The following is a 26,114-nucleotide window of genomic DNA, read 5'->3' on the forward strand; positions in this document are numbered from 1 at the left end:
CAACAGAGAGCGAAGGAGCGGAGAGTGAGTCTTTACCGGAAATCTATTTTTTTTTTTTTAAGGCAATCAATCGATATACATATATATATATATATATATATATATATATATATATATATATATATATATATATATATATATATATATTATCTGCTCATGGTAATTTCTATGATAATATATCCATCGTGAAAGTGGTGATAGTTTGATTGAAAAAGATTTTAATAATTTATTGTAAGGTGTTGCATTCAAATTATATGTATAATTTAATATTACCTGCTCATAGTAATTCCTACGGTAATCCATCATGAAAGTGATGCTTAGTTTCGTTAGAAAGTTTTTCGTAAGGTCATATAGTTGAATCTCATCTTCGTAAGATCACTCGTCATTAAAAAAATCAATACATCCATCATTATTATGATATATTATTAAAAAAAAATATTATTTATTTACAAATAATAACTGATGAATTATAAAAATGTTTAAAAACATGTAATTGGCAAAATAATTTAACATTACGAAAAAAAAAAAGATATGATTATCACTCGATAAACAGAGAACTTCAATCTCATGTCTACTATGTTCTAATTAATTAAGCTACCAAAGATGTCCATTTATTAAATTGCAACCTAAAATGATATGAGAAAATAATATATGAACATTCAATAGGATGTATATAGTCAATCTTAAGTTTGATGGCTGGAGCAACTCTCTATGTCAAGATAATAATTCACTAGATAAAATTATTGGCTAAATGTAAGTGGCTACGAGTTTCACCTATAAAGAAATCTTTTTATGGCTAATAGCTCTATAAATTATACTTTGAGCACGGGAGAAACTTTGTGGAATGCCGATTTGTTGATCGAATCCCTTTACTCAAGTGGTCTCGAATCAAATTGGCTCTCCGAGACAATTTGATCGAATCCACAGCCAGAATTGGTGTGTTAACATAAAGCAATTGCATTTGGCTCAACCAATCCTAATGATACATATCTATCCTATAAATATAATGGATATGCACTCCGTTTTGTGTTTGATTCATACATGCAGTCTAACAAAATCTAGTCTTCCGACATGCTTCCAAGTAAAATGCAAGCTTAAAGCCTCTCTCCTCCACCATCCGTCAAGCAAAGTTGGAGGCAGAAACAAGACACTCACACGCACATTAACGAACAATCATCACCGCTTGGTTTGCCTTTGTTCCTTTCTTAGCAGCGCAGCAAGAGACAGTGCAAAGACTCGTCGTCACGTGAAGACGACCAATCCTGCCCTCACCACTCTCATCTTTCCCTTTGCACCAAAGCGGGCACTTCGATGGGGCCAGTCAGCATGCAGGCATCCCGCCATCAGTACTGCTCGATGTGGGGGAGGAGACGACCCATTTTTTATGGCCGCTGCCGGTGGTTCTTTTCCTCCCCATCTTCCTTCCTTCTTCTCTTCCTTCTTTAGATCGGAGAAGCGTGGCTTCGCCACCCCACTCTCCTTTTAACATCGGTCAGCCGACGACTAATCTGCTGTTATATCCCGTTGAGGATGGATTTAGATGACACGCTCAGACCATGGATTCTAATGTCGGAAAGTAAATGATTCCCAATGGAGTAGATGATCAGCACCATGATCGAACTGTTATACTAAAATAATACAAAGAGAGATTAGAAATTAGATTCCAAAGACGTGATAAACATTATCATCAGTGTACTCCCTCAGCCCCTAGTGCTAACGGGAAATCGTCCAAAACACAACCGGGGTTGATCCTCCTGCGTACATAGAGAACAGTCCACGCAATGATCACAAGAGCTAAGTCGTGTGAGGAAAAAGTCAACAAATGAGAAGAGAGAGAGAGAGAGAGAGAGAGGATAATATAAGAATTTTAGTATTTTCTTTTAAATACTTAACGCAGACCTATCACGTCATGGATAAGAGAAGAGAGTTGCGTCAATGTTAATGATGTAACTATGCTACATCATTGGAGAGAGAGAGAGAGAGAGTTGTGGGAACAGAGGGAAAATGGAATATATATATATATATATATAGCTCATGCCTGCCAAGAAGAGCCAAGAGCCACAATTACTCAGTACAACCATCTTATGTTGCTTTCAATACTGTGTTGCTTGGATGCTTTGTGGTTTAGAGAAGAAGGGAATGGCCACAGAACAGAAAAAGCCACAATATGTGGGTGGGGGGAACAAATCTGAGGATGCTTCTTCCTAGCCATTATTGATATATTAAGTTGAAGTGTCTTCTTCTTTCATGCACTACAGTCCACAAGTACAGCTTATACCTACCTGTAACATGATTCAGATTTCACCAAACAGTTCTTTTGCTGTTCTCTATAGTTCACTAAAGAATCCACTGGTGCATTAGAAGACATCAACCTGCAAAAAAAAAAACAACTGCATCAATGTGTGTTTGAGAGAGAGAGAGAGAAAGAGAGAGAGAGAGAGAGAGAAATTGTGAGGAAAAGAATCCATGACATCAATCAAGTCTTAATACAGTATGGCAACAATGCACCAACCAACTCATCATTGTGGCATCATCACCTTACAAGAATCTCCTAAACCCTAAAGTGAAGGCCTCTCCATGATTCCCTGTTACAAGAACAACAAGAAAGAGGACAAGACACTATTACATGATTGCTTGAGTGCAGAAGTAATCTAAGGACTTACCCTCTACATGGTTGATGATAGAATTAATGTTTCATTTTCTGAAAGATGACAGCACAGTATGGAGACTAGAATATTATTACTGCTACTAATCAATACATTTGTTACTATCCAAGATGCACAAGACAGACAAAACCATGACTATTAAGAAATAAGCAGCATTGGTGTCTCAACCTTAGCCATTCAATTGCTTCAGTAGCTGCTGCCATTTGCTTGTCATTGTTTGAATGAACCAACTTGGCACAAGTGCCAAACTTGCATTGCAGAATGTGAGGAGGAAAAGTATAAGACAGGTAAAAGTTTGATATCAGTTCAAGAGCCATTAAATGCTTGAACAGCAACAAAAAAGAATAAAAGAATGTTGCATATTAAACAGGATTGGAAATAAATGAATCAGTATAGAATTTGAAATCATGTGAAGTTCCACAGTATCTCTCATCTGTCAATTAAGTTTAACCATCCTGCTTATGGAAGAAATAGATAGAATCTGCTTGCAAAAGATTAAAAAGAAGAAGATAAAAATCCTTTCTTTGTGTAATCCTTATCTTGAATTCTTGATCTTTTAGAAATTTCTGCTGAGCTTATCTGTAATCTGCACCAACTGCTTCCTTGAAAGAATGTCATTCTTTGTAATAGGCATCTACACAATTATCGAAGTATTTTATCTTGTCATGACAATTATATAGAACAAGGGCACTAAAACCTCATGCAAATGCCTATGAAGACAGTACAAATTCAAGACCTAGAACTGAGTTTAAGACTTAATATATTCAAAGTAGGAAACTTTCCATGGAACCAATACGGTCGAAGAAAGATGACATTCCAAATGGCAGAAAAAACTTAATAAATTCGAGGTCAAAAACTTTAGAAGTAATATGGCATAACAATCAAAGAACAAAAATTAAAATTGAAACTAATTAGTTGGAAACTTGGTGCCAACATACTTGATGGATGAGGAGACAATCCAAATTATATTAACAACTATGCTAGTATGCCATCACAATCTTACTTTAGAAACGATTTAAGAATATGAGATTGCTGTGCGAACTAAATATATTCAATCCATAATTTTGACATGTATTATTTTATTAGTAAAATTTTCAGCTGAGACATTGTGATTTCCTAGTTAGGTGTGGACTAGTGGTGGTATTCTAGACTAACATACTTTGAAAGCTTAAAACTTTATTTGATATATTTATACTTTAATATTAATTAATATGATGGTGGTGTATCATATCAACTTACCAAAGGTTGAGGATTTAAAATCTCATTTGATATATTTTTATTCTTAAACGATAGTGTACCATGTTAAGGATTAAAAATCTTAATTGATACATATTTTAAGGTGTCAAATACCTTAGTTGGTAAGGACCTTAACAGTTTATCGCGAGGTCTAGATTTTGAATCAGTTTAAATAATTCTTTGACTATGTGAAAAATTTTATGTGGCTAATTGTTAGAATTCTTGCATATTCTAAACTTGGGGTTGATTTCTTTAGGGGATCGACCTCCTTGGAACTCTATAGGGGTTTCTCCCTCCAAGTTGCTACTCAAAGGCTGCAAAAAAGATTCATCTATTACTTAAGAAAAGAGAAGGAATACATGGCTATTTATAGAGCTTTTTAACTCTAACTCCTAATAAGACTTCTACTTAAGACTTTTACTTCTAACCAACTCCTAATAGGACTCATACTCAAGACTCTTATTCCCTTACAACTCCTAATTCTTCTCTAAGAAAAAATCTCCTAACCCTAGCCAACATCTTCATCTCTTTAATAGGGGTCGGCTTAGGTAGGTTTTACATGAATGTCCCTCTCAATTAGGACTCTCCTAACTAGAGTCCTAACACTAATACTACTATATATACATGAATCCGATATGAGATATATAGGTAATATTAACTTGGATTGTAAATAGCTATCTTCTATAATTTTGCCTTGTGATTAAGCAAGCAATCGGTAAACTTAAAATGTTTAAAAACATTTTGGAGCATATAGTCATATGAGGATCCAAGAAGAATATGTAATCTAATTGATAGAATAATTCTAAATAATTTTTCTTTGACAGTGACTTGATCAAAATAATTTCAAAGAGCAAAGGAGATAGAAATTCTTTACTCAGATATATTTTTATATATATCAATTCGATTGTTTCTTTCAAATCAATGATCGAAGGGTCGAGCCATAGATCAATGGGATTTTTATATGTAGTATTATTTCTTAATTAAGATAACTAATTTTATCGCTTCCCATGAGAAGAATATTAAAAAAAATAGATTATATATATATATATATATATATATATATATATATATATATATATATATATATATATATATATATATATATATAACTACAAAAGCTTATACCTCAGTAGGAAGGCATATGCAAGTTCGTGTAAATACTCGCCCGTCCTCCATCTTCATTGATAATTCATATGAAAGGTTTTTATGTTAAAGGTACGTTGAAAACAATGATATTAAATATAAATATAATTTAGAAATATGAATTAGTTAGATGATATTTTCCTAATGTAATAATTTTTTAAATTTATTTGTGTCTTATATTATGTTAATCTTTTAATTATATTGATTATTATTATTTATGTTATAATATGTATTAGTTTTCATCGGGGTTGACCAGTTCAATTAAAAGATTGAGACACACACACACACACATATAATGAATCTTTTAATTGAATGCAACGCCTTCAAATCATGAACTAAAACTCGCACAAGCCAATGCCACGATGTACGTTACCACCTCTCATGTTCTCTCGGCCTCCAATTTACGCATATCCTCCCTGTTGGTTTCGAACATCACGCCTGTCGCCGGACCACGAGGAGGAAGACGAGTGCTACGCCCATCTCCTGCAGAGATGTGCCCAAACCTCCGACCTCCGCCTCGGCACTGCCATCCACTCCCAACTCCTCAAGCGCCCCTTCCTCCATTCCTCCCTCTTCCTCCAAAACCACCTCCTTAACATGTACTTCAAGTGCTGCCGCGAGCCGTCCCTGCCCCTCCATTTGTTCGACCAAATGCCCCTGCGAAACGTCGTCACATGGTCGGCCGCCATCGCCGGCCTCGTCCAGTGTGGGCGTCCTTTCCAGGCCCTCTCCCTCTTCTACGACATGCATCGTGAAGGCGTCAGGCCCAATGAGTTCGCCCTCGTGAGCGCGCTGAACGCCGCCTCGCTCTCTGATGGTTGTTCCCAAGCTCGGCAGATTTACTCTCAGGTGATCCGGCTCGGCTTCGACTCCAATGTGTTCTTGATCAACGCTTTCCTCATGTCGTTGATCAGAAATGGGAGAATAGAGGAAGCGGCGGAGGTGTTCGATAAATATGGTGACAAGGATGTGGTTTCGTGGAACTCGATGCTTGCGGGTTATCTGCAATGTTCCTACTCGGACTTATGGAGATTCTGGTGTCGGATGAGTCGAGCAGGGTTGAGGCCGGATGAGTTCTCTTTCAGTAGCGTCCTCACAGGGTTGGCAAAGGCTTCGTGCTTAAGGAGCGGCGTGCAGGTTCATGGCCAGGTCGTTAGGCACGGCCATGGCGAGGATGTCTGCGTGGGGAATTCACTGGTGGAGATGTACCTGAAGAACAAAGATTTAGTTAGCAGTTCCAAAGCCTTTGCAGAGATGCCATGGAGCGACGTGGTCTCGTGGACACAGATGGCCGCAGGTGCCCTGGATTGCGGGCAGCCGGCGGAAGCACTCAGAATCGTAGATCAGATGAAGCTGGCGGGTGTGAGACCAAACAAGTTCACGCTCGCAACGATGTTTAATGCGTACTCGAGCTTGACTTCTTTGGAGGAAGGGAGGAAGGCACATGGGTACAGAATCAAGCTAGGAGACGAGGTCGATGAGTGTGTCGACAATGCACTCGTGGACATGTACGCCAAATGTGGTTCTACGAGCAGCGCACTGCAGGTGTTCCGATCGATGAAGCAGCGGTCGGTCATCTCATGGACTGCGATGATCATGGGATTGGCGCAAAATGGACGCGGTCGAGAAGCCGCGGAGGCTTACGACGAGATGATTGCAGAGAAGGTGAGGCCAAATTACATCACACTCATCTGTGTCCTGTATGCATGCGGTCAAGGAAGATTAGTGGAGAAAGGAAGAAGGTACTTCGACTCCATGGAGCGAGATCATGGTATCGTACCTGGGGAAGATCACTACGCGTGCATGGTGGATCTCCTTGGAAAGGCAGGCTGCATTGCGGAGGCGGAGGAGTTGATACGGAGCATGATTTCGAAACCCGGCGTGCTCGTTTGGCAGACATTACTGGGTGCTTGTCAGCTTCATGGCGATGTGGAGACCGGTAAGAGAGCAGCAGAGCAGGCACTTGCCATGGAGGAGAAAGACCCGTCGACGTATGTTTTGCTGTCGAACATGTTTGCCGACGCGAAAAATTGGGCTGTGGCAGGAAGGATTCGAGAACTGATGGAAGAAAGAGAAGTCAGGAAAATGCCGGGGTCCAGTTGGACGGGAGCATGAAGAGGTTGCAGGACCCTTATTATTACCACATCGTGGAGCTTCTCAGCAGTATATGATGGTGGTACCTGATAAAAATCTTATCGTAAAAGAAATAAGAAAAAAAAGATAATCACTTCGAGGGGATCGACCTTCTTGATCACTTCGAGGGATCAATCTTCTAAAGTTTGTCAAAAGATCGAATAATATTTCTTTGTCGAAAAGAAACAGTTATGTTCATATTTATAGAGTTCCGATTTTAATTGAACTAAACACATTCGATAAATATTATTTAAAAATTTAGAAAATAAAAAATCCTAATAAGACCTTTCGAGGGCTCAAAGTTGGAAGCTGTTCTCTTGGACTGTGCTCATGAATATAAGATGAAACATCTAAAAAAATATTAATAATAATAATATATATTTTTTAATATAGGGCCCAACAACCGATTATCTGCAGTTAAATTCTCCACCACTGAGATATGAACCCTTAATATAATATTTTTTTATAATAAATATTTCTTAATAAATTTATAGAACTTCAATTTACTCTAGAGAAAAAGGATATTTTTAAAATTTTACATTCATAAACAACAATCATACATTGCATATTGTCTAACATCATAGAAGAGGTCAGTCTAAGATGCAACTCCAGCATAGTAAAGTGTGTCAGTCAATGCTCTGTTCTTGTAGTTCAACTGATTATTTTCAGTCAGTCAACTGTTTCTTCTCGTATGTTAACTGATATTTGCAACCATGAGGAGAATCAAACATGCAATATGTTAAATTTGTGAGCTAACTTTAGTTCATTAAAGTGCAAATCAGGAAATTTCGACGAAATAATCACTTTATTTTACTCCATTTATGTCAATGTCACAAGATGATCCCTACCATTTACTAGGAGCAACGCTTTGTTGTTTGTTAATGCTAATCTATGTTAATGTTGTTGGCCGAAGGACATAAATTTAGGCAGATTCAGTTGTACGGATAAATCCAAGAAACTTCAGTTCAACCTGAAGCTCTGTTGTCATTTTTGCAAGTGGATTTGGGCTCCTAAATCATTATTTTGCACACTCCAGTCAAAAAAAAATTTCTAGTTTAAATCTGAGAACTTTGTGAGAGACTTAATAGATTGACATCTAAGCTATATACAAATACAGATGAATCCAAGCATGTTAATGATTAGTAAAAACAAATCGATTAAAGCATAAAGAATCGGATGTTGAAGCAGAATGAACATATTAGGAGATTAGATGTCGAATTGAAGGATCAGTATCGATAGAAGGTTTTCATGTCACGAGTTCAGGCATCAAGCCAAAGGATCCGACATTGCGCCAAGGATATCGGAAGTTGCAAAAGTAACATACCAATTGGAAAATATGTCGAATGAGAGGATGATGCGCCAAAGGATCGAACGAAGCATCGGATGAACCAATGACATATCGGACAACATAAGATTTATGCTTGGAATCAATTATGTCTAGATCGAGTGAGTTTAGAATCTAATTGAGTCAGTTTTGAGGTGTAATAATGTCAACTCAATTATGGGCCCATTGGGCCTGAGTTGAGATTATTTTGGGCCAAGTGTAAGGCCCATTCGGTCACTTAAGATTAGGTGGAACTATCTATGAGCTGAAAAAGTTAAGAGCACACTTTTCCAAGTTGTCAAGCGGTGGTATTGTTAGACTAGGCGATGGTACCGCCCAAACACAATCACCTAGACTATGTCAAGTGGTGATACCGCTAGTCTGAGCTGTGGTACCACCAAACACAGTCTCCTAGACTGTGTCAAGCAGTGGCATCGCCTAATGTCAGTACTACAGGCGGTAGTACCGCCCAGCATAAACGATGGTACCATCAGGACTTGAGAAACCTGAAATGAGATCTTTTTTAGCTCTATTTTTGAAGTCGTTTGGGGTTTATAAATACCCTAGTTATTTTTTCTTGGAAGAGCATGAATTTGAGTAGAAAAGGAGAAAAGAATACTTGAGAAAAGAAATTGAAAACTCTCTTGGGATTTAGAGTCTCTTCTTCCTAGAGTTAGAAGTTTTCTAAGGGAGGAGTAAAGTTTAAAAGAGAGGTGTAAAAGGTTCTCTCCCGAGCCTATGAAAAGGAGAAAGAGTTGTAAGGGTAGTTGATCTTTGCCCGTTGAAAGAAGATCGGTAGTATAAACCGGTAGCCTCGAGTGAAGAGGAATTAGGAGTGGATGTAAGCTACGACAACCAAACCACTATAAAATTGGTGTACCTCTCCTTTTTTACTTGTTTACTTGCAACTGCTTTACTTGCTTATTACTATTCTTATAAATATTTGAAGTTTAAATATCTGATATGATTTCATCAAATGAAGTTTTCAAACCGACGTGATTTTATAAAAGAACTAATTCACCCCCCCTTAGTGCCGATTCTGGTCCTAACAACTATGTCTTTCTTTATCTTTTGATGAAATAATATTATAATTTGATGTTAAATAGGAAAAATTATATTATGTTATGTTGAACCTATAATATTTTTAATTTATGATAATGCCTTATGATATTGTTTAACTAAAATTATGTATATGATTTTTACTATTAAAAATCATTGAGATTTATGATCAAAATTATTTCAGCTTAAATTCAAGACTGGCATTGAAATATTATTATTTTAAATTCGAGCTCATTATATTTTAAGTTGGAATATAGACAAGAAGAGCTTAGTTAAGACTCCGTCATTAATTGGTTCTCATCATAAAAAAAGGAATGATTGTTGAACCTATAATATTTTTAATTTATGATAATACCTTATAATATTGTTTAACTAAAATTATGTATTTGATTTTTACTACTAAAAATAATTAAGATTTATGATCGAAATTATTTTAACTTAAATTCAAGACTAGCATTAAAATATTATTATTTTAAATTCGAGCTCATTATATTTTAAGATGACATATAGACAAGGAGAGCTTAGTTAAGATTCCGTTATCAATTAGTTATCATAAAAAAGGGAGTGATTATTGAATCCTAGATTTTGATGAAATCAATTGATGAGTTTGTTGGACTAAATATATTTTTGAGATAAGTAACATAAGAAATATGTTTTTAGTATTGGATTAAAACAATATCAACTTGTTAAGAAAACCATTGGGCTTAAAGTTGGATCGAATTGGGCTTATTAGAAGACTAAAATGATGGCTTAAAGTAGCCCTAGGGATGGTATTGCTACGCTCAAGCCATAATACTACCTATGTTAGTCAACAAATACTATTTATGCTTGTCATACTTTCTAGTGATAGTATTGACTGTCAATAAATACTTGCTAGGCCCCTAATGGTAGTACCGACTAGGGGCAATAATAATACCATCTAAAATTTAAATTTTACAATAGTAATATAGCTAGAGTTTAGAATTGCAACGTCAAAAGTTACAATGATAGTACTGTTTATACCCTAAAATTTTAAGGATTTATATATTTTAGCTCTATTTTTGAAGCCTTTTGAGGTCTATAAATTTCCCTCTTAAACTTGGTTAATGAGTATCCATTTATAAGTTTATAAAGTATTGCAACTCTCTCTTTGAGCATTATTTGAGTCTCTTTCTCTCTCTTGAGTTTAAGTTATAGGAGGTGAGAGATCTCTTGTAAAAGATTATGGAAGTTCTTTCTTAGGCCTATAAAAAGGATAATGATAAGACCCTAGAGTTTTATCGTAGAAGAAAGAATGGAAAAGAGATGATCACTTCGAGGGGATCGACCTCATAGGGTTAGTCAAAAGACTGAATAATATTTCATTATCTATCAAAAAGAAATTGTTACATCACTATTTATAGATTTCCATCTATAGTCTACCAGGACTTGGACTCTTAATAATAAATAAATATTAAAGAAACCTCTATCCAACTCTAACCGAACTAAACAGACTCAATTAACATTATTCAAAAGCTTATAAAATAAAAAGATCCTAATAATTCCTCCCTCTTCAAATCAGCCTTATTCTCAAGGTTGAGCAGTATCAAACTCAAGGAGTTTCTCTTTCAGCACTTTAGTCACAGGGTATCTATGGCGCATCACAACCTGTTGATCGAGTAAGTATGATCTCCACTTCTTGATAGTGTAAGTAATAGGTTGGACTTTTGGTGTAAGCAATAGGCTAGTGGTAGTTATGACCTTACTTCTACATCTTTCTTTTAGAATCACCTACTTTCCATTAATAAAAAACTTCATGATTAGTTTATAAAAATTCTACGAAACATCACCCAAGGTTGATAGCCATTCAATTCCGAGCACCATTTCGAACTCTTCCAAGGGTAGCAAAAAAAAGTCCATAAGCAACTCGCCATGCAAAGTCAGTTTAATCTTTGAGCACTTGTTATCACATGTTAAAATTTGTCCATTGGTGACTTTTACTTCGAATTTATTATAGGCTTTAATGTGTTAGACCAATCGGTTGGCAATCTTAGTGTCTATAAAATTGTTAGCGCTACTAGTATCAATCAAAACTATAACATGTTGATATTCCAAAGTTCCTCCAACTTTCGTAGTTTGCATGTTAGAGTAGCCGGCTAATGCATGCACTATATGTATGATAAGACCAACATCGTCATCAGAATCCATACCTTCATGATCGGAGTCTATATTTTTAACTTCCGGTTCCTCCTCAATTGGTTCAATCATAAGAAGTTGCCATTGTTTACATCGGTACTCTATACTCTACTTTTCATCACAGTGCCAACACAAACCCTTCGTTGATCTTTCCTTGAGTTCTTCTCGAGTTAGTTTTCGAGTGTTAGGGTTCCGACTAGGAATATATGGGGTGGGTAGCTTGCTAATCATCTATTTGTTGTCACTTCTGTTTCGATAATTTTACCTGCTGATTTTTTCCTCATGTAAACGTGCAAATGATATTGTAGCGATCATACGGGGTTGACAAGCTTTGACTTCACACCAGATATCTAGATTAAGTCCTTCAATAAATGTACCCACTAGTTATCATTCAGACCAATCTCTAGCTTAATTTGATAATCTTTCAAACCTACTTTGATATTCCAACACTAAGAAGTCTGACAAATTTTGACGAGTTGTCTGTCAACATTCTAGTATTCAGATAGGCCAAAGCAAACAAGAAGTTCTCTCTTGAACTGCTCCCACGAAAGAACTCCGTGGTAAGTTTCATACCAATCATACCACTGGATTGCATCTCTATCTAACTAGATTAAGGATATTTCTACCATGGATTCTTCTAGGGTCCTGTGAAAATGACAAATTTTCTACCCTAGAGATCCAACTGGTCATATCTCCATCTTGCTATCTTGGAAATTCCACCTTCATGCGTTGGTAGCTTGTGTCCTATTCTTGGTTCCTTTTCCTTGTTTCCCTAGATTGGTTCAATGTAAGACTTGATCTTTCATCTCATTGAAACTTTGCTAAAGCTCTCTAATATACTCTTTTTAAAATCATTAAGAGTTTTTTTATAGTCGATTCTCAATTCTAATTTTCAAGGATTCTAATTAGGCTTTTACTAAGTTGTCGGTAGCCATTGCATAGGACGACAGATCTGTAATTTTCAATTTTTATTTTTTGTGTCGGGTCAAGGGCATCAATACTAAAGTGATCGGTAGCTGTGGTGGCTATGATGGAATGAGGGGGGATGGTTGAGCGGTAGAAGATGCAAAGGTTGGTGGATCTAGTGGGTTGCGGTTGGATTGCCCTACTTCACCTCTTTTCTTCCTTTCCTACTACGGTGACAACCGATAATTATTATGGATGCCGATGGAGAAAGGGGGGGTGCTGGTCAGGAAGCAGTAGCAGTAGTGGCCATTGGTTGGAGAGCAGCGATGACAGTGGTTGCTAGCCGGAAGAAGAGGAAGCGGTGGTGGCGCAATTGGGAATAATGTTTTGTTTCTGCCATTGCGAGAAGGGAAGGTTGCTGCCGAGGTTGAGAGGCAGCAGTAGCAATGCAATTAGGAGCAAGGTTGTCGAGGGCAAGGAGCAGCAAAGGGTTGCCGAGGCTAGGCGCTGCAGGGGGTGGTTCGCTGGCCGGGAATAGCGGCGACAACCCTTTCTCACTCTAGCAGAATATGGTGCACAGTTGGAGGGCGACTGTGGTGCAATAAGGGGGCATGCTAGCTGAGAAGCAGTGGTGATGATGGTCGCTAGCCGGAGAGAAGTGATGATGACGGTCTTTAGCCAGAAGTAGGGGAAGTAGGGGCGAAGTCTCGCTCGAGAATAATGTAGCTACGACGACCCTTTCCCATTTCGGAAAGGGTGCGTGGCTGGAGGGCGACTACGGTGCAACGAGGGGGGTGTTGGCTGGGAAGCAACGGCGACGGTGGTCGCTGGCCAGAGAGAAGCGACGATGGTGGTCATTGGCCAGAAGTAGGGGTTCTCAGTCACGTGCATGGATGTTGGCCATTTTTTTTTTTTTGATGATGATGATAACTGCAGTAAGAACGCTGAGGATCGCTGCTCTGATGCCAAATGATAAGACCATAGGGTTTTATCGTTGAAGAAAGAAGGGAAAATGAATTATCACTTCGAGGGGATTGGCCTCCTAAGGTAAATTCAAAAGACTGAATAATATTTCATTGTCTGCTAAAAAAAAATAGTTACATCACTATTTATAGAATTTTACCTAGAGTCTACCATGACTTGGACTCTTAATAATTAATAAATATTAAATAAACCTCTATCTAACTCTAACTGAACTAAATAGACTCAATAAACATTATTCAAAAGCTTAGAAAATAAAAGGATCATAATAGATAAAAACTAAAATAAGGATAGTTGATCTTTTTCCATTGAGAAGAAGATCAGTAGTGAAAGTTAGTAATCTCGAAAGAAGAGGAATTGAGAGTGGACGTAGGTCGGGAAGATTAAACCATTATAAATTGATTTATATTTCTTTTCTTGCTTGTGATTTTTGTTTGTGATGGCTTATTCATTTCACTCACAAACCTTACTCAATATTTGATTAATCATGATTTGAATATGGATCTTACAATCAAATTTTAAATTTAGTTAAAAATTTCTATAACATTAATCACCCCCACCTAGTGTCATTAAGATCCTAATAATACCTAGTCACATAGGCTAGGTCATGCCTGAATATATATGTTAAATTGTACTATGCCACATGAGTTGATTCACGCCTGACTACATAGGTTAGGTCATATCTAATAATTTCAGTTAGCCTAACTAATAAACTTAACTCAAGAGAAACCATAATTTGATCCCTCTTAGTAAATTAAATTTTAATATTTTTAAAATATTTAAAATATTATAAATTAATAACTAACCTTAAATTCATTCTTTTTCATAAATTAACTAATTTAAATTTATATTTTAAATTTAACACTAATTAAGTCATAAAAAATTACACATAATTCTTTGAAACATAAATATATCTAATTAAATGAATTAGAACTATTATTAAATTAATTTATCATTCTAACATCAGAATTTAATTATTATTATTTGTTAATTATAAAATTTTGAAATTAAAATATTATTTTGCATCGTACAAATTTTAATAAATCTGATATCAAAGGTTGTAAAATATGAATAAAAACTGATAACAAAAAAATATAGAATCCTACTTCTTAAGGAAAGAGAGGAGAGCTTCTCACATAAGGATAAACAATATTTTTTTATTTTATTTTTGCACACAAATATATAATTATAATATTTATTTCTTATAGTTCACACATAAAAATATAATTTAAATTATTTAATTTCTAAAAGTCATATTGCTCATTACAAAAAAAATGTTAACTAATAATTTAATTAATTGACAAAATTTTGTAACTTATTTATGTGATTAAGGGAATCAATTTTAATCATTTCTTTAATCATATTATACAAATAAAAGAGTTAATAATTTAAATAAAATATTATATTAGTTATTATAATTTGATTTATGTTAAAGAGAGAAAAAATCATTGATGCAATATGTCCATCTTAATATCTACATCCACATGGCCAATCTATTCTAATCCTGTGAGTAATAAACTTTTAATGCCAGTGACAATATAAAATTTCATCCTCCACCCAAGATTTTAAAATAAAACATCCTTTTAATTACTACTGTATTCTTCTGAGAGGGAGAGAGTAAAAAAAAATAAAGGGATGAGCCTACTGCATCAAAGTCCCTACGGGAACAAATTGAGTCCTATTCATCCATCGAGAGAGCAATATCTCAATGTACTAATGTATGCACGATTGTATCTTTTATAAGGATAGAAGATAAGATTTCCCTAACTATAAAGGAAATCTTTTTATTCTGTTGAGAAAAATCTTCTATTCTATTGAGAGAAATCATTTCTCTTAATTTATATAAATAGGAGAGCGAACATGTTAATGTATGGAAGCATTTTTATTTCTTCAATAAAGCTTCTTCAATAATTATTCTTATCTTCTATTCTTTTCATCAGAAACGTCCTTTTGCCACTTCGAATTCAATCCACACAATTACCTGAATATTGAATTTTAGCACGATATTTCACACATTGGTAAAATATTATTATGAGTTTGTTAGAAATCGAAAAAAAGTCATGATCATGCTAGAAAATCTTTTAGAATAATAGTGTGTATCAAAAAATTATAGAAGAGAGTATCAAGTAGAAGAATAGAAAAACTTCAAAGCTAAAAAAATCTTATTAAGATGAAAACTTATAATCTCAAACTCTTTATTTTTACATAGTGAATGCAAGACTTTGACTCCAATTATGATAGAGACTCCTAACTAAGATTTCTAAACTACAATTCTATCTAATTATAAGGTTTGATTTAGTATTCCAACATCGTTTATTAAATTAAATTTTATAAAATATTATGAAAAGCTTTGAAGCTTAATATAATCTCATGTTGTTCCTATGTGTAGTATTTTCTGAAATATCTATATTCTTTGTTGTTATGTATAGTGTTTTCTAAAATATCTGAATTATGAGTCATGCAATTCACTGTAGTAATTCATGTGCTCTTGAACAGTCATAAAACTTTAATTTATTTAAAAATAATCTTGTGAGACTTCTTAAACTAATTTTTATATACAAGATCAATCTAATCAATATAATCATCTGCATCTTCATACCAGTAGTAGCAACATATTATGAATTTTTAATTAGTAAAGTCTTCTATATAGGGAGGTAAAATTACTTTTATATTTACTATGAAAATAAAATCATTTGCTCCAATAAAATCAATACTATCCATATTGCAATATAAATCTTCCTTTTGTATAATCTTGATATCTTCAATTTGAGTAAAATTACTATGCGGGAATTTATCAATATCCGATAAGGTATGTTCTTTTATCTTTATCTTTACTCTTATTTAATTCTATGTCATGTAATTTTTTTATTTATCTTCAAATAATATAGAAGAATATATATCTCTTTCATAAATATCTTCTAAAATTAATCAATCATACTTCTCTTTATGTCTTAACTCAAGAGATCCATGAAATAACATTTTCGTCTTATATTGAGCGAGAGATGAGCTTCAATGCTCTTTTTTGTCCTTCAATGCTAAAATTCAGTTTTATTTATTTTATTTTATTTTGAAAAGTAATTCAAAAGCTTTATCATTTATCACATCTTCAAAATTATCCATAATAATTTCTTTTAAACCTTCTAATTCGAGGTAAACTCTCATTATAGTTTTTCATCTTCAGCAATCTTTTTCCATCAAATTTAGTTGAGGTCTAAAATAAATCATCATCCATACTTTTAATCTTTTCTATTGAAGGTCATCAAATTTTCAATTGATTCATCTTTCTCTTTGAACCAATTATCTTTTTTTTTAATTATAATTGAATATATCGATTATTATTTTTTATATCGATATCTCCTCTTATTTGGTGTTTGTCTTCTCTCTAAAATTCTACTCCTCGTAGACGTGGTGAGTATATCTTCTCTCTAAAATTCTCTTTATAATTTCTCTATCTATTATTTGTCTCTTTAATAGCACTATCTCCTTCCTCTAGAATAGTTTTGTTTCTTTCTCTATAGTGCTATTTTTCTCTTTAAATAATGTTATTTCTCTTTCTATAGATCTATTTCTCTCTCTAACACGATCTAATCAAATCTCTGATGGGATATAGGAGCTTGAAACGACTTTAGCTCTCTTGGAGAATAACCTTAACTTTTATACGTTTTTGAGGATTAAAGCCACTCTAAAAGCAGGTTAGAAAACAAAAAAAATCTAAATCTTTCGGAAAGAGATTGAGCATCAAAAAATCATATCAAAGAACATCAAAAGAGACTAAAGAAACTTTAAATCTAAAAACTCTTATTAAAATGAAAGCTTATAATCCTGGTGCCTCTTTTGGTTTTTTATCTCTCCTCCCAATGTATTGCATAAGCCTAATTAATTCAAGATTTAAACTCCCTAACTTAATTAAGACTCCTAAAATAAAATCTTATCTAATAAAAAAAAATTAATTTATTATTTCAAGAGGATTGATAGAAGAAGAGAAATAAAAAACCCGAGGAGATCAAATGCAGCCGACCGTACCAATCGGCAACAAACTCCACTAGTACAAGAAGGTTCGACTCAATATCACACAATCAAGAACTCTAAATCCTAAATGGAACTCAAACGACGGAAGAGGAGAAGAAGCTTGTCGCTCGTTCCATCGTCGGAAGTGCCCACTCACGCTTCGTTTTTGGCGAGCAAGATTGGATCGTCATCGTCCGAGCCCACACTCGCTGCCACATGGCAAAGTCCAATCACTATAAAAGGCCAGATGCGCTTCATTCGCACCATGTCAAACTTAATCAAGTTTTTATTTCAATTATATAATTACTTAATATCAATATAGATAAATATTATATTCCATAACCATTCCAAAAAAGATTTACTCATAAATCCTAATAAAAATTAGATATTGCATTATTATTATTATTATTATTATTATTATTATTATTATTATTATTATTATTATTCCAAATTACTTGGCTACATTTGCGTTGAACTCCGCCCCTTCCCATCACAATTCCTCCCCGTCCCCCTCGCCGATCGCTTCTCCATGGTCACATGCATCTCTTCGACCTCTCTTCCGACTGCGATCCGATACGCCACCACAACCCTCGATCTCTTCATCGATGCCATCCGCCTCCGACCAAGAACTCGATCCTCCCTCCGCGGCCACAGCACGAACTGCAATACCGGACACGCCGCCCCCACCGCCGACGCCGCCGACGGCGAGGTCCCTTCTTCCGATCTCCTTTCCCGCTTTTCCGGTATCATGAAACTTTTCCCCAATCGAAGCCGTGCCTTCTTCCCCGAACCCGGCGCCAAGCCTTTCGAATCCGATCCCTTCCACTACAACGTCCTCATGAAGGCCTTCAGCCGTGCTGGGAGGCCTGATGAGGTCCTCCGTCTCTTCCGCGAGATGAAGGAATCCAAATGCGATCCGAATGTTCTCTGTTACACCACCGTCATCGATGCGCTTGTCGCCTCGAACCGGTCGGAGGAAGCAGAGAAGGTGTTCGAGGAAATGATCGACTCAGGTGTTACTCCAGATGCTGCGTCCTTCACGGTTCTGGTGAAATTCTATTCCTTTTACCTCAGAAAGTTTGACTCGGCCTGTGAGATCATTAGATGGATGGTGCGGAGTGGCTGCGATCCTGATGTTGTCACCTACTCGACGCTGATTGCGGGGCTGTGCCAGGCCGGAATGGTCGAGGAGGCATGGGGTGTATTGGATCAGATGCTCCAGGGGAATTGCTCACCTAATGCCCATTCCTACGCTCCCTTCCTTCAGGCATACTGCTCCCAAGGGAAGATTGAAGCAGCAATTAGGCTGATGGAATCGATGCGGAGCATTGGGTGCCCGCCGGATTCCGTTGCTTATAATATACTTATCAATGGGTTTTGCAAGCATGGGTATTTCAATGAGGTTGCATATCTTTTAGAAAACTGTGTTTCTGATGGTTGGGAGCCTGATGCAGTTACATATAACACCTACATCAGTGGGCTTTGTAAGGTGGGCAAGGCAGAAGATGCTTTCAAGCAGTTAGAGATGATGCTTCAGAAGAAGTTGTGCCCTACTGTCGTGACATTGAACATTGTACTTGATAGCATCTGTCGAGAGTCAACAGTATGGGAGGGTAACCACCACTTGGAGAGGAGCTTGGAGTTGGGATTAGAGGTTGATGTTGTCAGCTACAATACCATAATAAGTAGGCTTTGTGAGATTGGAAAACTGTCTTGGGTCTTGAAGCTTGTCACTGATATGATAAAAAAGGGCATAAGTCCAAGCACGGAAACTTTTAACATCATGATTCGTAGCCTATGTAAAGCAGGAAAATTTCGGAAGGCAAAGTGCATCTTTACCAGTAAAGGGTTTGTTGCTGATACCATTACATGCAACATTCTGATCCATGAGTTCTATATGGCAGGGAAAATTGTTGAGCTTCATAATCTTTTATCTGGAGTAGATATGGATAAGATTAGACCAGATTCAATCACCTACAATACCATTATAGACTGCCTTTGTAAGAAAGGAAAATTTTTGGAGGCCATCGATTATCTTAGATCTGTTGAAGATGGGTTTCCATCAGAGGCAGTTGCACATCTGGCTTATTGGTTGGTCAGGGGCAGAAAAATTGGTGAACTACTAAGCCTATTTGAAGAAATGTTGTCACAAGGATTAGTTCTTGATGGGCAGGCATTCAGTCATTTAATTATTGCATTTTGCAGGAATGGTTCTTGTCAAAGCAGAGAGATATACAAGGTCTGTCTTGTTCTAGACAAAATGCTTGGTATTGTATAACTTGCAGGTATATTTCTTTTTCTACTTTGTCCATTCATTTTTTGTTGGAAAATTGAAGTATCTAGTTAGCAATCTCTAATGGTAGTCGCAAACATTTTTTATATTATCGGGTTCACCATTTCGAGTGCCAAACCCATCTCAGAGATTTGTTGGTATGGTATGTATCGGTCTGTACCGGTGTACTAACATCATTTTCAATAAAATGATCATTAAGGTTTATCAACTCCTCTAGTGAGGACTAGAACAAGCAACCTGCATACGCATACACCATTTCCTATCCTAGCATCAAAGACACTTTTTGAAATGTTTCAGTCATATTGATCTTCAAGTTAATTGGAAACTGTTGCTTCTGAACTTGACATGTATTTCATAATTAGTGCTGTAATTCTGTTTTCATGAACAAAGTTTGTGAACGGTTAATGGTATGTGCATCAATTATTTGCTTTTCTGAATAGAATACGTAAACATGTGGTAGTAAATTCAAATGTTCATTTACATGGGCAAATTTTCTTGTTCTTATATATCATGTGGTCAACGACTATCTCTGTATCCTAGTTTGAGTTATGCAAGCAGCTGCAAGGGTGGAATAATGTAAGTAACAATTTTGATTCTTTCTGATGCATAAAGGGTATGAAAGAGTTCAAACCTTTCAACAATCACTAAAGAAGTGTCTTTTCAGGGCTTAACCATATCTTAACCTTCACACCTTTAATTGAGGCACTGTTCCAACCCTGAACTCTTGAGAAGCTCGTAAATCCCTAGAGCAGCGAAGCATCAAAATTTATGCTTGTGCTTCTGTAATTTAGGGGATGTCTAGAGTCTCTTCATAATAAAGAGGAAAGAAATGATTCTAGTTGGCCTTTCAGTGACAGTTATGTGTTTGTGAGGATCTTGGAAATTCACTTCCTATAATCATATATTGTTGCTTGTTTGCAGTTTGCAGTTGACTCGATTAAGATGGTCTTCCTTTGATGAGGAATGGAGCAGTGCCACAATGCAACTTTTGGTTCATCACCAAGGATCCATGGTGCTTGGTTTGAATGCTTGGGCTGTGCAAGATCTGCTCATGCCCTGAAGTGGCAAATGACAGAGGCAACAATGACTCGGTCATTTGTTCAAATCCAGATGCATGATGCGATTGGTAACACGGATGATGATCATGCATAGTTGAGCATCCTATGGTGGTTTTGTAGGTTGTTGAATGAAAGGGCATGGAGCACCAGCAAAGGATCAAGAGCCGTCAATACTTAAGACGTTGGGCATGTTTCTCCTTTACATGCCCGCTAGTTTACAGTTTATCCTCTGCAACAAAGAATCAACTTCACCAATCAATTGTAGATTGAATGAGTGTGGATTGTCTATTGACTTTTTCTGCAAAATGACTGAATTCTTTCTCTTACACATTGGTTGAACTTCGACTGGATATAGTGTAGTAACATCATATTCGTCTTGCAAGATGTCATCATTCACAAATGAATGAGGTGTTGGAAGACATGATGAACCTCGTGATATTTTTGTTTACTTCACCCAATTCGTGATGTACTAAAGAATTCAAAAGGATTTATTACAACCATTATTGAGCAATTTATGTTGTCTGATTCTTAGAACTCCTATGAATTCTTCTAGATTTTTTTGTCATCTCTTGTTGAACATCTATATGAGCAGAATTATCTGGTATACTACTATATCTTAATCATCTTCGAAACACTCCTTTGCTTCCAATAGCGTCGACCAGAGACTGAATTCCCATGCCAATGATGAACCACGTAACTCCAGCTAATAGCATCTGCAGCTCGAAGCTATTGACAACTCCCAATGCTGTGCTACCAGCTATGTGCTCCTTCAGGCCGCCACCCATTTCTGTGCCTTTAGATCCTACAGCTGCTGCAGAGACAACTGCCATCATCACTGGTCCCATCAGATCCTTTGCGCTTCTGCTTCTCTTGTTGATGGCTGCTGCACTTCTTACTTCCTCGTCTTTGCTCTCCGAAACATCACCGGAGAAGAGCTCTAGTGTGCTAGGAGTAGTTGACGATGGTGGTGGAAGAAAGGTGATTGGGGTCCAGTAGTAGTCATCACCATGTTCTGAACTAGTGGAGGTCTTGCCCTTGAGTCCTGCCATGCCTTTTGTCTTGTGTCTTGCAGCAGCTTCTTGAAGTCTATCTGTGCTGGGGATGGTGGATCTTGTCGGGATGAGGGTGAGATAGGTCTCTGCCTCAACCGTTGCAGCACTTGGGGGTCGCCAGTACCACCAGTTGGAGATCGATCTGATCCCTCGAATGGCCCAAGACCTCGATTCTCTTCGAAGATCATGTACCTAAACCCCACAAAATCCAATCCACGTTTACAGATATGAATTGGCTATGTCAGATTCCATGCAATCCAATGCTTGTTGATACCTTGGATTCTTCCCTCGATGCTTTCTCCTTCATCTGCCGGTATCTGTTCTGGAATTTGGTCACCTCAGCAAATATATTGGAAACGCGCGTTCCGACGGCATTACCTGCTGATATCCTCACACTTCCTCTAGGCTGCTTCGACATCAGGAACTCCAAAGCTGCAAGATTCGATCTTTCGACAAACCTGCACTGCGGATCGATGCAGTTATCAAACGAGAGAAGATTAGCGATTCAGATGGAGGTCTTACGAGATGCAGTCGACAGGGCAGGTTTTGACAGCGTCGAGGATTCTCTCCTCGGGATCAGCCCACTGCCCCACAACTCGAGCTCGGCCATACGCCGATTCGATGGCGAAGGTTTTGCTCGCAAACAGAGCACACTTTAGGCAGCCAACACACTTCAGTTCATCTACGAACACGGCGCGCTCTTCGTCTTCCGGCCCAAACCACGTGGAGTAGACAGGCTTCCCTGTATATCCTTGGAACTCTGAGAGTTTTGCTTGCTCCTGCGAGTTCACACCAAGTAAGCTATGTCAGAGCAAGAAGGCTGCTATCGACGTTGCTGACCATTGAACCCACCTGATCATAGGCGCCGCGAGCGATGGGGTCAGAGAGGACGGAATAGATCTCGTTGAGGAGGATGGCCATGTCGTGGCCCGCAGGCCCGGCGATGTCGGGGTGGCACCGCTTCTGCAGTGCCCGGTACGCCTTCTTGATCTCAAACTGATCCGAGCACCTGTCGACGCCGAGAAGCTCATAAAGATCGAAGTCCGTGGCCCAAGAGGAAGAAGAAGAGGAGGAGGCCCCTCTGCGTGTGCATCTGTAGGAAAGGTGCCTGTGGAATTGCAGGGAGTGGAAGTGGCTGTTGTTCCTTGCTTTTGGCGGGGCATTGAGGTAGAAGACCGGAGGAGGAGGAGGAACAGCTCCGTGAAACAGCGCTACGGCGGCCATTCCCCTCTGCTGTTTGGTGATTGAGGTAAGAAAGTGCGAGAGAGAGGTTTGGGGAAGAAAGCTGCGTGTTGCTAGTTCCACGTATGTTAGATTGCGCGGCATGAAGTGAAAAGATCTTTGGTCATTGTCTTCAATAGATTTTTTTCTTTTCTTTTTCTTTTTTGGTTCTCCCAGAAAATATCATTCGATGAATCAATACGACCAAAAACTCTTACTATATTAGAGCTCAAAATAAAAAAAGAAAATATTTTAGTATTTTATCTAAATTTTTTTTATTATTGATCCCTAATATTCATTTTTAATCCAGCGGGAGTGTCTTTTTTTTTCCTATTTTTATCCAAGAATTTTGATTAAAATAACTTGATCAAAATCTCTAATGTTTATAATTAATTATCATAATATTTTCGAAAAACAAAAACATAATACTAATCATTTATATTCATATCATAATGATTATGTGAAATTTTAAATTGGTTTAGTGGAAGTTAACTAAGTTACAATCAATCACAAAACCTAATAAAAAATCTTTAATTTTGAAGATTAATTATCATAAAATTTTTAAAGATAAAAATAATATTTAATTATTTAAATATTATTTCAATTAAAGTTTATGTTAGTTTAGTGGGAGTTGACTAAGTTATATTAGAAATTGACCTAGTTTACACTAAAACATAAAACTTATTAAAAATTCTTTAATTTTGATAATTATTTATAATAATATATTAAAAAAATACTAATAATCTTAGAACCAAAACCAAGTAGTCTGGTGAAATTTTGAGTTGAAAGTTATACTCAAAATTGAACTAAGTCACATGTAATCATAAAATATATTTTAAAAAAATCTTTGATTTTGATAAATACTTATCATATAATTCTCAAAAATAAAAATAATGTTAATTATTTTAGAACCATAATCTAGTAGTTTTGTAAAAGTTTAGGCTGGGTTAGTAAAAGTTATAAAGTTATACTCGATTACAATATCGATTCAAAAAATTTAAAATTTTAATAACAAATTATTATATTTTAAAAAATATTAATCATCTAAAAATATATTAAGGTTATTTTGCGAAAATTTAGATTGGTTTAGTAAAAGTTGACGCTGTAATAATCAAAATTAAACATAACTTAAACTTAGATGACAGAACTTTTTTTATTTCAATTGATTTGGTTCATGATTTTTTTTTTGTCATTTATAAAAATATCGTCAAATAAAATAAATATAGGGGGCGTCATTGAATAAAAATTAATAGTCGAGATTTTTTCCGATAAAATAGTCAAAATATTTAAGATTTTTCTCCCGAACAATTTAGCCAATACATACCTGTTTGGTACACATACCGCGTTGCGTGGATAGTGGGACCCACGTTTATTAATATACCTGTCGTTTGAATGGTGAAAAACACGGACGTGTCGTTACAACCCAATCACGCATAGGGTGAATCTTGTGGCACGTTACTTACGGGTACGTAAGTTTCTGTTGCTCCGGGTGAGTCATAACTTCTTGGCCATCTCCCTCAGCACGTACTTTGTATCTTCCCCGTCGACGTCTTCGGCAGCTCCGCCCTGAACACCACTGTCTTCGGCGCCATGTAGTGCGGCATGCGCTCACGGCACCACTCGATCACCTCCTTATCCGTCGGCGCCGCCCCCGCCCCCGCCCACTCCTTCAGGCTCACGAACGCGCACGGCGTTTCCCCCCAGTACTCGTCCGGGCGCGCCACCACCGCCGCCTCGCTCACCGCCGGATTACCGTACAGTACGGACTCCAGCTCCACGCTGCTCAGGTTCTCCCCGCCGATGATGATCACGTCCTTAGATCGGTCCTTGATCTCGATGTATCCGTCGGCGTGCATGACGCCGACGTCCCCCCCGTGTAGAACCATCCGGACAAGTTGAAAAGGAGGAGTACGACGTCGCCGCGGGAGATGCCGAGGGAGGAGAGGGCGGAGGCGAGGCGGAGGCAGCGGCGGTGGGTCTGCGACCAGGTGAAGACGGTGCGGTGGCATACAACTGAGGGGCAATCGCCGTAGACGGTGGCGGAGCGCTCAGAGGAAGCCGAGCGGCGTGATGGGGCTGCTGTTGGCGGCGTTGGCGCCCAACTGATCCATGGCCGCCTTCCGCTCGGGTTCTGTGTCCGGACGAGGATTAGAAGAGTGCACTTGGTTTGGTTTTATCGCACGTGCTGACCTCAGACGGATGGTAGCTCGAACGAGGGCTTCACAGTACCATGATCGATTCTGGACATCGAACCAAAAACATCACTTCAAAGAACGAAAACAAATCTATCCACGTCACATCGTGACATTGTCGAGATATAATTGTTGGGCCGATAGACTATATTCAACCGTGGGTTTTATTAGCATACCGCTCATTCTCTTTTAATCTAATCTTAATTTATATTAGGAGATACGATGACTATAAAAAGAGGTAGAAAATGGATAGTTTTTGGTATGCACGCGATTCCAAAGAAAAAGGAGGAGAACAAGAAAGAAAAGGAAGAATACAAGGACAACACAGAGAGACTGTTCTCAATCATCTAGCAGTGCTTTCATCTCTTTTTAGATCAGATCTACAGTAGATTCTTACTGTGATTACTTGGGGAGAATCAGGAAGGATTTAGATATTATGCACAGTGACGTGATCCTTGTATCCTAGTTATTCTCTTGTGATTGTTGCTAGGGTTTTGGGCAAGAGATTGAGATTTGTATATTCATTATTATTATAGTGAATTATCTCTAGTTTGCCCCGTGATTTTTACCCTTAACAACAAAGGGGTTTTCCATGTATATTTTGGTGTTCTATTTGATTGTGGTTCTATTTAATTTCACTGTATGTTATGGACTACTAGTATTTGTTCATATACAAAAGTTTATTTCT

At 37.1% G+C, this 26,114-nt stretch overlaps 4 protein-coding genes across 4 annotated transcripts; 2 read left to right on the forward strand and 2 right to left on the reverse strand.

Moving 5' to 3' along the window:
- Nucleotides 1–5,356: 5,356 nt before the first annotated feature.
- LOC135642204 (pentatricopeptide repeat-containing protein At4g33170-like) lies at nt 5,357–7,422 on the forward strand. The gene has a single exon (XM_065158146.1). The coding sequence runs from the start codon at nt 5,400–5,402 to the stop codon at nt 7,158–7,160; it is 1,761 nt and encodes a 586-aa protein (XP_065014218.1). The 5' UTR covers nt 5,357–5,399; the 3' UTR covers nt 7,161–7,422.
- A 10,645-nt stretch (nt 7,423–18,067) lies between these two features.
- LOC135643837 (pentatricopeptide repeat-containing protein At1g09900-like) lies at nt 18,068–21,486 on the forward strand. Its single transcript, XM_065161203.1, has 3 exons — nt 18,068–19,724; nt 19,816–19,895; nt 20,825–21,486. The coding sequence occupies exons 1-2, from the start codon at nt 18,140–18,142 to the stop codon at nt 19,863–19,865; spliced, it is 1,635 nt and encodes a 544-aa protein (XP_065017275.1). The 5' UTR covers nt 18,068–18,139; the 3' UTR covers nt 19,866–19,895; nt 20,825–21,486.
- On the reverse strand, nt 21,383–23,298 carry LOC103973215 (chaperone protein dnaJ C76, chloroplastic). Its single transcript, XM_009387716.3, has 4 exons — nt 22,866–23,298; nt 22,536–22,792; nt 22,288–22,471; nt 21,383–22,205 (listed from the first exon to the last, which is right to left on the reverse strand). The coding sequence occupies exons 1-4, from the start codon at nt 23,235–23,237 to the stop codon at nt 21,582–21,584; spliced, it is 1,437 nt and encodes a 478-aa protein (XP_009385991.2). The 5' UTR covers nt 23,238–23,298; the 3' UTR covers nt 21,383–21,581.
- Nucleotides 23,299–24,751: 1,453 nt separating this feature from the next.
- On the reverse strand, nt 24,752–25,120 carry LOC135642902 (2-methylpropanoate--CoA ligase CCL4-like). Its single transcript, XM_065159382.1, has one exon. The coding sequence runs from the start codon at nt 25,118–25,120 to the stop codon at nt 24,752–24,754; it is 369 nt and encodes a 122-aa protein (XP_065015454.1).
- Between the last annotated feature and the right edge of the window lie 994 nt (nt 25,121–26,114).

Source organism: Musa acuminata, chromosome BXJ3-7 (assembly GCF_036884655.1).
Source record: "Musa acuminata AAA Group cultivar baxijiao chromosome BXJ3-7, Cavendish_Baxijiao_AAA, whole genome shotgun sequence".
Lineage (NCBI taxonomy): Eukaryota > Viridiplantae > Streptophyta > Magnoliopsida > Zingiberales > Musaceae > Musa > Musa acuminata.